General features: G+C 45.6%; 2 protein-coding genes across 2 annotated transcripts in view; one reads left to right on the top strand and one right to left on the bottom strand.

The window, feature by feature from the left end:
• LOC145362394 (uncharacterized) overlaps positions 1-4562 on the bottom strand; it is a 74129-nt gene extending 69567 nt beyond the window's left edge. Inside the window, exons 1-2 of the mRNA XM_080218440.1 lie at positions 4321-4562; positions 1152-2276 (exon numbers count right to left, since the gene is read on the bottom strand). Coding sequence (XP_080074566.1) covers positions 1152-2276; positions 4321-4562 — 1367 coding nt within the window. The remainder of the gene's footprint in view (positions 1-1151; positions 2277-4320) is intronic.
• Positions 4563-5467: 905 nt separating this feature from the next.
• Positions 5468-8366, top strand: LOC145362393 (uncharacterized). The gene is made up of 2 exons (XM_080218439.1): positions 5468-5492; positions 7428-8366. Exons 1-2 carry the CDS (start codon positions 5468-5470, stop codon positions 8123-8125), a joined length of 723 nt encoding a protein of 240 aa, XP_080074565.1. The 3' UTR covers positions 8126-8366.
• Positions 8367-12046: the final 3680 nt, after the last annotated feature.

Raw genomic sequence — 12046 nt, 5'->3', positions numbered from 1 at the left:
GAAGAAAATGATCAGCTTAATATGAGGTAGGTCCATTCAAAAGGAGGCGGCTGTGGAGAGAGTGCAGAAAAGATTTACCAGGATGTTGCCCTGGTATGGAGGGCATTAGCTATGAGGAGAGGTTGGAGAATCTTGGTTTGTTCTCACTGGAATGACGGAGGGTGAGGGGAGACCTGATAGAAGTCTACAAGATTATGAGGGGCGTGGACAGAGTGGATAGTGAGAAGCTTTTCCCCAGGGTGGGAGAATCAGTTACTAGGGGGGCACAGGTTTAAGGTGTAAGGGACAAGGTTTAAAGGAGATTTTGAGACAAGTTTTTTACAATCGAAGGTGGTGGGTGCCTGGAATTTGCTGCCGGGAGTGATAGTGGAAACAGATACGAAAGTGATCAGCTGAGATTTTCTGCATTTCATCGATCACCACAGGATTCCTTTCACAGAGTGCATCGCTGAAAGGACTTTCTGTGTGATGCTCCTGAGCAGAACGTTCATGTTTTGACACACGTCTCAAAACTCATCATTCAGAAACTGAGCTGGTGCCTCAGGTTCAGCTCCAAGGGAAGGTTCACTGTTGGGGTATGATGGCATCCTCCAATAATTTTTATACATTGTACACTCTGCACGAGTCTCTTGTATGTGTCTTGTATACCCTTCATCATCTGCTCCTGTATCTTGAAGCAGGACTTTTCAATCTTTGGCAAATAGTGTGAACAAATCGTCTGTGGAGCTTTAAGATAATTTACATCTTTCCCTTCTGATTTTTAATCAAAGCTGTCATTATTCTTTCTCAAACATTCAGATCGGAAACGTCAGGTATTTTCACTGTTACCACATCATAATCCTGACCGCCTTATGGTGAAGGAGGAAACTAGTTCCGATCTTTACTTGGTATAGATTTATTCATGGAGTCAAACATTACAGGTATATCACTCTTAATACTATTCCATGCTCTGTCAGTAAGTGTCTATATGTGCTCATGGAAACATCTAATCAATGTCCACTGCTTGTATATATTTACCCCAAATTATACAATTAACACCCAGAGTATTTAAAAGGTCTGTAATCAGTGTGACTGCCATAATGTCTCAGCAGGTTGGATGTCTCAGTGAATCCTTTCCTACACTCAGAGCAGGTGGACAGCCTCTCTCCTCCGTGTGAACTTGCTTGTGTTTCCGCAGGCTGGAAGGATCAGCAAATCCCTTCCCACAGTCAGAACAGGTGAAAGGCTTCTCCCCGGTGTGAACTCGACGGTGCGCACACAGACTAGACGACTCAGTGAATCCCTTCCCACACACACAGCAGGCGAACGGCCTCTCCCCAGTGTGAACTCGCCGGTGTTTCCAGAGGCTGGAGGGATCAGTGAATCCCTTCCCACACTCAGTGCAACTGAATGGTCTTTCCCCAGAGTGAATTCGCTGGTGTGTCAGCAGATTAGTGGACCGAGTAAATCTCTTCCCACACACAGAGCAGGGGAACGGCCTCTCTCCAGTGTGAACTGCCTGGTGTTGCAGCAAGGTTGATAACTGAGTGAATCCCTTCCCACACACGGAGCAGGTGAATGACCTCTCCCCAGTGTGAACTGCCTGGTGGTTCTGCAGGGTAGATGATGCACTGAATCCTCTTCCACACACAGTGCAGGTGAATGGCCTGTCTCCGGTGTGGACTCGCTGGTGTATCAGCAGGTGAGATGACCGAGTGAATCCCTTCCCGCAGTCAGAGCAGGCGTACGGCCTCTCCCCGGTGTGAACTCTCCGGTGCTTCTGCAGAGCAGAGGAATTGCTGAATCCCTTCCCACACTCTGAGCAGCTGAGCACTTTCTCCCGGGCGTGTATTCGCTGGTGTCTCCGCAGGTTGGACGAAAGAGTGAATCCCTTCCCACACACGGAGCAAGGGAATGACCTCTCCCCGGTGTGAACTCGCTTGTGTCTCCGGAGGCTGGACAAATCCCCGAACCCCTTCCCACACTCAATGCAGGTGAAAGGCCTCTCCCCCGTGTGAATGCGTCCGTGCGTCAGAAGACGGGAGGAATCAGTGAAACCCTTCCCGCATTCAGAGCAGGTGAACGGCCTCTCCCCAGTGTGGATTTTCTGATGGGTCAGCAGGTTGGATAACTGAGAGAATCCCTTCCCACAATCAGGGCAGGTGAATGGCTTCTCCCCAGTGTGACTGCGTCGATGGATCTCCAGCTCACACGGCGCTTTGAATCCTTTCCCACAGTCCCCACATTTCCACTGTTTCTCCCTGATGCGGGGGGCCTGCTGTCCCTCCAGGTTTGACAATCAGTTGAAGCCCCATCCTGACCGAGAACAGATGTACAGTCCCTCTCAATGTAAACGGTGCAATGCTTTTCAGACTGTGTTACCTGATCACACACTCAGGTTTGTACTTCTCACTGCTTTTCCAGTCACACTGATGTTCAATCTTTTCCCACAGACAGAAAAAAAACCCCAAAAAATCTCCTTCTAGAGTCCAAGGCCGATGATATTCACGTTGTGATTAATCGAGTGAATCTATCAGATCTGAACGTGATGTTTTGTTTTGATATTTCTGTCCTGTAAATCCTCCCCTTCTAATATCCTGTGAAAGAAGTTTACAAAAGTCAATGCTGTGCGCATAGAAAAGAAATTCAGAATGGACAATTCTCGATTAAACTACTTTTTTATTCCTGAAAAGTTGTAAATTTCTGTCCCACACATTCTGCACCAAGTAGTCACTCTCCCGATTCTGCTGGTTCATGCTCCAGGACACACACAGACCTGAAAATCTTCAGGCAAGCTGTTCACTGATATATCCCTTATATAACTGGACTATAATTTGTGTAAAAGCGCTATGTTACTTCATTAGAGAGAGGTGGGGAATATGTGTACAAGGTTTGTTTGGACTTCAAGTGGCCATAAACTGGAATTCACCCCACATGAGGATGGTAGAAGCAGAGAGAACCCATGATTTCAAATAATGTTAGTCATTCAAAAGAAATAAACCTTTAAGACAGTGATACAGAGGGGGAATGGGACCAACTGGATTGTTCTATGGAGAGTTGACATGGATTTGAATTGTCAAATGGACATTTTTTGTACTATAATGTCTCACTGACTGGAAATATATAACATAACTGCATTATTATATTCCAGTAAAAAGTCTGACAACACCAGGTTTTAGTCCAACCTATTTATTTGATAACACCAGTCCAACGCCGGCATACCCACATCATTATTATATTCCAAGAATAGAAAGAAAAATAAATGTAACTTACTGCAGCATCAACAATATATCCAACATGTACAATAACAAAACTAGAAATACCTCTCCATAGAGACTGATAATCTTCAAATAAACAATTTCCTAGACAATCCTAATGGAATAAAGCAAAGAATAAGGTTTCATTAATTTTATACTTTCACTGCAATAATTAAACTAAAATCAACATTAACAAAGCATGCATTCACAAACAATGATACTTGTTACAGACAGGGTAAATTTGCCTTTAAATACTTCAGACAGGTTCCACAAAAATCACAAACATTTACAAATGTTTACAAATATTTACAAACATCACAAACCAGCCTCCCATCCATTGACTCTGTCTGCACTTCCCACTGCCTCGGGGAAGCAGCCAGCATAATTAAGGACCCCACACACCCTGGACATTCTCTATTCCACCTTCATCCATCGGGAAAAAAATACAAAATTCTGAGGTCACGTACCGACCGACTCAAGAACAGCATCTTCCCTGCTGCTGTCAGACGATTGAATGGATCTACCTTACATTCAGTTGATCTTTCTCTACACCCTAGCTGTGACTGTAACACTACATACTGCATTCTCTTGTTTCCTTCTCTATGAATAGTATGCTTTGTCTGAATAACATGCAAGAAAAAAATACTTGTCAGTGTAAGTTAACACATGTGACAATAATAAATCAAATCAAATCAAACATTTCCTCCCTCCACACATTTGGCTCTAATTCCAGTTACAGAGTCCCACAACTCTCTGTATTTCCCAGGTATAGGTTCAGCTCATTTCCTTTTACAGGAGGTTGGACTGAACTCTTTTCCTGCAGCCCATTTCCACAGACAGCCCCAGGAGTCACAGCCTCTGGATCTCTCACTGGTAGATTCTCCCACTCAGCTGCTTTTTGCAGCTGCTCAGACTCCCTTCCTCTCCATCTCCCACTCACAGCCTCACTATTCACGAAGTGAACTCTTCCCCTTCCCTCCTGAAAACCTCCCTGCCTGTTCACTGTCTGTAACACAAACTGTTTTACTCACTGATGTGGGGACACTGGAAGAAGGTTCAGTCAGTGTGAAGCTCAACCTCCTACGTCACAAAGCCCACCCACTGATTGGCTGGAGTACAAGAGTCCTTCCGGTCTGCCAGGGCTTCCGATTGGCCAGAACTCGGGGGCGGGGCAAAAATGATTCTGTTCCCGGGGGCGGTGTGGGGAGGATCGGCGTCCGGGCCTGCGTACCGGAACCCGTTGACGTCACCGGGTAGCAGAGTGATTCCTACTGGCTGATTCAGGCAAGGCTCGACTGTGACGTCACAAGGCGGAAGTAGTCCCATGTGCAGCGTGATTTCTATTGGCTGATTCAGGCAGGGTTCATTTGTGACGTCACAATACGGAAGTAGTCATGCGAGCAGATTGATTCGTATTGGCTGATTCAGGCAGGGCTCAATTGTGACGTCACAAGGCGGAAGTTACCCAGTGAGCTTCAGAGTGAAACTTCCTCCTCTGGGCAACATCTGGGAGGAAATCAATGTCTCCCCCTTTCCATTTCTATTCTCATTCTGGGGGAAATTGGGGACCTGCAGCAACTGAAGGGTAAGGGAGTGAATCCAGGGAGGCTGCAGACTCTGGAAAGGTTACAGACGGACACCGGAATTAGGAGCAGCACCAGATCCAGGTATGTATTTTCTTTCTCCCTCAAAGACATTGACAACCTTTAACTCCCTAAGTTTGACAGATTTACTTATCTGGATAATAGGATAGCCTCTTATCCAATGTTCACAATTAAAGAGGGCTTTTTCCAAGGAGAGGACTAATATTTAAATGAACAGTAAATTAGTATGGGACAGAGATATGTTTAACGTAGTTATATGTTATATATTAGGTTATTTATGCTTCTTATTTCTTGTCTTGGAATATATAGCACTTTGTCAATGTTACCTATTTGATTTGATATCCCATGTCCAAAAATGTGCAGGTGAAAGCAAATTACTACAAATGCTGGAATCTGAAACCAAAAGAGAAAATTCTGGAAAATCTCAGCAGGTCTGGTAGTATGTAAGGAGAGGAAAGCGCTGACATTTCGAGTCTAGATGACCCTTTGTCAATGCTAAAAGGCATTAAATAGGGGGATATTTATACTGCAGGGTGAGTGACTGAACGATGAGTCATAGACACAGAAACTAGGGGAAAAGACTGCTAACGGCAGTCCATAGAGAGAATAACGGGTGTGGATGGCCTAATGGCAGAGAAGCTGAAATCAGACAGTAAGCTGTGCCAGATGAAAATGGGTGGGGGGGGGGGGGGGTGGTGGTGGTGGTGGTGTCGGGGGGAGAATGGGGGGGGGTGGTGATGGTGTCGGGGGGAGAATGGGTGGGAGAGAGGTAATATTTAGAAGAAGGGGAAAAGGGGAAGCACAGGAGTTTCTATGGCAATGACTCGTCTTTCATTCCCTCACCCTGCATATGAATATCTCCCACTTTCTATGCCTTTCAGCTTTGACAAAGGGTCATCTCGACTTGAAACATCAGCTCTTTTCTGTCCTTATAGATACTGCCAGACCTGCCAAGATTTTCCAGCATTTTCTCTTTTGGTTCCAAAGATATGTAGATTAGGTTGATTGACCATAATAAATTGGCCACAGTGTTGGGGGATTAGCGGGTAAGTATGTGGGGTTGCAGGAATAGGGCCTCGGTGGGATTGTGGTTGGTATGGACTCGGTGGGCCGAATGGCCTTCTTCTGCACTGTAGGGATTCTATCCTTGGATTAGGGTATAATGAAAAGTATTGTTTTTTGCATGCTCTCGAGGCAAAGCATACTGTACATAGAAAAGGAAAGGAGAGGGTAGAATATGTAGTGTAACAGTCATATATATTTCCAGTGATGCAATCATTACAGCACAGAAGAAATCCATTTGGCAATTCAAATCCATGGCAACTCTCTGTAGAGCAATTCAGACCATTCCATTCTCCCTCTATATCTTCTTTCTCCTGAGTTTCATGTCACAAATAGGCAGTCTTGATGATGATGTGGATGTTATTCGGTCCGCCTTGTTGTCCAACAAGGGGCATACACGCGGTAGGTCGTGCGAGGGCTGCTCTTGGATGTTGCATCGAGAGTTGCCTAGTGCTTCATGTCGTTAGCGTGTGCTTAAACTGGACCATCTGACTGGCAACACGACAGCTCAGTGACTATCACTGTTTGCTGTGCAGACACATGGATTTGGGCCGGTGTCTGTGCGAGTTTGCACATTCTCCCCGTGCTTGCGTGGGGTTTCTCTGGGTGCTCCGGTTTCCTCCCACACCCCAAAGATGTGCTCTTAGGCTGATTGGTGTAACAAATTGTCCCTAAATTAGCCTTCCCTCAATCTGGTTATAATTCCTTTATTCTGGAGTCCAATAGGTGTAGACAAAGATCAGAGGGAGAAGAGGGCACTCACAATGTTAAAATGGCGGCGCGGGCTTGTTGGGCCGAAGGGCCTGTTTCCCGTGCTGTTTTGTTCTTTGTGTGGCTGGAAGTCACCTTCGGGTGAAATATTTCACCCCAAGACAGTTGCCAGGAAGAGGGATAGATTTGCTGGTGAGGGAATGGAAGTTGTATTGGGAACTGAACTCAATGGGTTCAGTCTTCCCAGTATTTATATGGAAGAAATTTCTGTTCTTTTAGTAGTGGATGTCAGACAAGTCAGAATGGTTTGTGAGTTAGAAGGGAGCTTGGAGGTGATGGTGTTCACACCTACCTGCTACCTTGGTCCTTACAGATGATGGAGATTGAGAGTTTGGGGGATTCTGTCAAAGTTCCTGTCGACTTTAGATGTTTGAAATCCCTCTCCTTTGCCACTGCCTCTCCCATTTCTCTCTGTCACCTCACACAGTGCCCAGATTCTTGTGTAGCACCAGCCCAGGTGGCACATACCCATCCCTGAAGGACATTAGCGAACCAGCTGGGTTTTTATGACAATTCCGAAGCTTTTATGTTTATCTTTTCCTCACTCCCACAAAATATCAGACTCATTCAGCTCAATTTCACTACTTGCTTTTGTGGGTTCTTTCTCACTCCCTTTTCTCTGTTTTAAATCAGTTTGATCGGGTGTTAGAAGAGGAGGATTTGCAGCGGGGAAACGAAAACCAAACATGGTTTCGGAACCTGATGGAGTTGGCCAAGTGATTGTAACCTGAATATCGTTGTGTTTTGAATATAGAAGAAAAATGCACCGTTGACAGTGGGGAGAAACTGTACACATGTTCTGTGTGTGGACGAGACTTCAACCAACCATCCAGCCTTTTAGAACATAATTGCAGTCAGAACAAGGAGATGGCATGGAAATGTGGGGACTGTGGGAAGGGATTCAAATACCCATCACAGCTGGAAACTCATCGACGCAGCCACACCGGGGAGAGGCCGTTCACCTGCTCCCGATGCGGGAGGGGATTCATTCAGTCATCCAGCTTGCGTATACACCAAAGGATTCACACTAAGGAGAGGCCGTTCACCTGCTGTGTGTGCGGGAAGGGCTTCAATCAGTCATTCAACCTCGCATTACACCAGCGAGTTCACACCGGGGAGAGGCCATTCACTTGCTCCCAGTGTGGGAAGGGATTCAGCCAGCCGGCCAATCTAGCGAAACACCAGCGAATTCACACGGAGGACAGACCATTCACCTGCCCCGTGTGTGGGAAGAAATTCAAGGAGTCATCCAACCGAGCAAAACACCAGCGAGTTCTCACTGGGGAGAGGCCGTTCACCTGCTCTCAGTGTGGGAAGGGATTCACTCACTCAGCCAATCTGCTGAGACACCAGCGGGTTCACACTGGGGAGAAGCCATACATCTGCTGTGTGTGTGGGAAGGGATTCAGTCAGTCGTCCACTCTGCTGACACACCAGCGGATTCACAAGTAACTATTGTGATTGGATTTTGCTGTTTTTCATATTCAGACTGAACCGCATTCCTTTGGGTCTGTTTCTGCAGGATTGAAAAATATCCCCAGTTCTGTTACATAGAAACATGCGTAGAAAATAGAATCAGGAATAGGCCATTTGGCCCTTCGAGCCTGCCCCACCGTTCAGGATTATCATGGTTGATCATCAAAATCAATATCCTGATCATGTTACAACTGTACAAAACTCTGGTGCGGCCGCACTTGGAGTATTGCGTACAGTTCTGGTCGCCGCATTATAAGAAGGATGTGGAGGCATTGGAAAGGGTGCAGAGGAGGTTTACCAGGATGTTGCCTGGTATGGTGGGAAGGTCTTATGAGGAAAGGCTGAGGGACTTGAGGTTATTTTCATTGGAGAGAAGAAGGTTACAAGGTGAGAAGAAGGTAGAGGATGTTTCGAGAGTAGCCTAGTACTTTGTGTCTTTTGTGTATGCTTAAAACTGGACCAGCAGATGGGCACCACAACAGCTCAGTGACTATCACTGTTTGCTGTGCAGATACATGGATTTGGGCCAGTATCTGTGGGAGTTTGCGCATTCTCCCTGTGCTTGCGTGGGTTTCCTCCGGGTGCTCTGGTTTCCTCCCACACCCCAAAGATGTGCTCTTAGGCTGATTGGTGTAACAAATTGTCCCTAAATTATTCTCCCCTGAATCTGGTTTCCAATGGGGGTACCATAAGCATAGACACGGGTCGAGGGAGGTGTAGGAAAAACACATTGTTAAGATGGCGGTGCAGGCTCGTTGGGCCGAAGGGCCTGTTTCCCGTGCTGTGTTGTTCTTTGTTCAGTGCTAACCCACTGTGTCACTGTGCCCCCGGGAATCGAACCTGGGTCCCTGCAACTACGAGGCAGCAGTGCTAACCCACTGTGTCACTGTGCCCCCGGGAATCGAACCTGGGTCCCTGCAACTACGTGGCAGCAGTGCTAACCCACTGTGTCACTGTGCCACCCCAAAATTGTCAATTACTCATTTCTCATCAATGTTTTTCACACTGATGAGAGACTGGGTTCAGGGGATCATTCCAGTTCACTGTATACCCAGTTCACACTGGGCTGTTCATCTGCTTTGAGTTTGGGAAGAGATTCATTGTTTGGAGGTCGGATTTCTAGTGTCTAGTTTTTGGGGGTCACTGTGGGTGGTTTTCTCTTACTTATCATTACATGTTTAAAGATGAAGATAGAATTTTAAGAAGGCGACAACAGGAATTCTCATCCTCTTCAACACGAAACTAAACTCACTGTTAATTCCTCCTCAGTAACAATTTTTATAATAACTGAGAGAGGTTTAGGGCAGAGATTACTGATACAATCCCAGATTGTAATAACTGAGAGAGGTTTAGGGCAGAGATTACTGATACAATCCCAGATTGTAATAACTGAGAGAGGTTTAGGGCAGAGATTACTGATACAATCCCAGATTGTAATAACTGAGAGAGGTTTAGGGCAGAGATTACTGATACAATCCCAGATTGTAATAACTGAGAGGGGTTTAGGGCAGAGTTTACTGATACAATCCCAGATTGTAATAACTGAGAGAGGTTTAGGGCAGAGATTGCTGATACAATCCCAGATTGTAATAACTGAGAGAGGTTTAGGGCAGAGATTACTGATACAATCCCAGATTGTAATAACTGAGAGAGGTTTAGCGCAGAGTTTACTGATACAATCCCAGATTGTAATAACTGAGAGAGGTTTAGGGCAGAGATTACTGATACAATCCCAGATTGTAATAACTGAGAGAGGTTTAGGGCAGAGATTACTGATACAATCCCAGATTGTAATAACTGAGAGAGGTTTAGGGCAGAGATTACTGATACAATCCCAGATTGTAATAACTGAGAGAGGTTTAGGGCAGAGATTACTGATACAATCCCAGATTGTAATAACTGAGAGGGGTTTAGGGCAGAGTTTACTGATACAATCCCAGATTGTAATAACTGAGAGAGGTTTAGGGCAGAGATTACTGATACAATCCCAGATTGTAATAACTGAGAGGGGTTTAGGGCAGAGATTACTGATACAATCCCAGATTGTAATAACTGAGAGAGGTTTAGCGCAGAGATTCCTGATACAATCCCAGATTGTAAAAACTGAGAGAGGTCTAGGGCAGAGATTACTGATACAAGGCCCAGATTGTAATAACTGAGAGAGGTTTAGGGCAGAGATTACTGATACAATCCCAGATTGTAATAACTGAGAGAGGTTTAGGGCAGGGTTTACTGATACAATCCCAGATTGTAATAACTAAGAGAGGTTTAGGGCAGAGATTACTGATACAAGGCCCAGATTGTAATAACTGAGAGGGGTTTAGGGCAGAGATTACTGATACAAGACCCAGATTATAATAACTGAGAGAGGTTTAGGGCAGAGATTATTGATACAATCCCAGATTGTAATAACTGAGAGAGGTTTAGGGCAGAGATTACTGATACAAGGCCCAGATTGTAATAACTGAGAGGGGTTTAGGGCAGAGATTACTGATACAAGACCCAGATTGTAATAACTGAGAGAGGTTTAGGGCAGAGATTACTGATACAATCCCAGATTGTAATAACTGAGAGAGGTTTAGGGCAGAGATTACTGATACAAGACCCAGATTGTAATAACTGAGAGAGGGTTCGGGCAGAGATTACTGATACAATCCCAGATTGTAATAACTGAGAGAGGTTGAGGGCAGAGATTACTGATACAATGCCCAGATTGTAATAACTGAGAGAGGTCTAGGACAGAGATTACTGATACAAGGCCCAGATTGTAATAACTGAGAGAGGTTTAGGGCAGAGATTACTGATACAAGGCCCAGATTGTAATAACTGAGAGGGGTTTAGGGCAGAGATTACTGATACAAGGCCCAGATTGTAATAACTGAGAGAGGTTTAGGGCAGGGTTTACTGATACAAATCTGTTGTCCTTACCCGGTCTGGCCTACATGTGACTCCAGATCCACAGTAAGTGGTTTACTCTGAACTGCCCTCGGGAACCGAGAGATGGGCAATAAATGGAGGCCCAGCCAGTGTTGCCCATGTCCCATGAATGAATAAAAATCAAACCTCTCCATCTCACTCTCATTCCTCCTTCCTGATGCCTAACCAACATTTTATATAATTCCAGCATAACCTCCCCACTCTTAAACACTGTGTCTCGGTGAATAAAGAAGTGAACCGTGTGTCTCCTTAACCACTTTATCCACCTGTCCTGTTACCTTAAGGGACCGGTGTACATGCACACCGAGCTCCCTCTGATCCTCGCAGCTTCCCGGGATCTTACTGTTCATCGTGTAGTCCCTTATCTTGTTTGCCCTGCCCGAGTGCATCACCTCACACTGATCCCCATTGCCACTGATCAGCCTGTCTCTATCCCCCTGTTATCTAAGGCTATCCTCCCATTTACCACCCAAACAATTCTCCTATCATCCACAAATTTACTGATAAACCTCCTGCATTTAAGACTAACTTATTTAAATAAACCACAAACAACAAGGGCCCCAACATCGATCCCTGTGGGACCCCACTGGATACAGGCTTCCAGTCTGAAAATCACCCCGTCACCATCACCCTCTGCTTCCTGCCACTCAGCCAATTCTGGATCCAATTTGACACTTTTCCTTGGATCCCATGGGATCTTAACTTCCCGATTAGTCTCCCATGTGGGACCTTGTCAAAAGCCTTGCTGAAGTCCAAGAAGACTACGTCAGAAGCATTGCCCTCATCTCCACATCTGGTCACTTTGAAAAAATGGTGCAGTTCTGGGATCCCCGGGGTAGGAGGGATGTGGTAACACCGGGAATGGTACAGAGGAGATTTACCATGATGTTACCTGGCCTGGAGAGTTTCAGTTCATTGACTCTAGAATTCTTACAAAGCAGAAGGAGGCCATTCAGCCTT

The sequence above is a fragment of the Carcharhinus amblyrhynchos genome, unplaced genomic scaffold, assembly GCF_965287045.1.
Source record: "Carcharhinus amblyrhynchos unplaced genomic scaffold, sCarAmb.v2.hapA scaffold_38, whole genome shotgun sequence".
In the NCBI taxonomy this organism is placed as follows: domain Eukaryota; kingdom Metazoa; phylum Chordata; class Chondrichthyes; order Carcharhiniformes; family Carcharhinidae; genus Carcharhinus; species Carcharhinus amblyrhynchos.
Note: the sequence above shows the minus strand (reverse complement) of the source record. Positions and strands in the feature narration are given on the sequence as shown.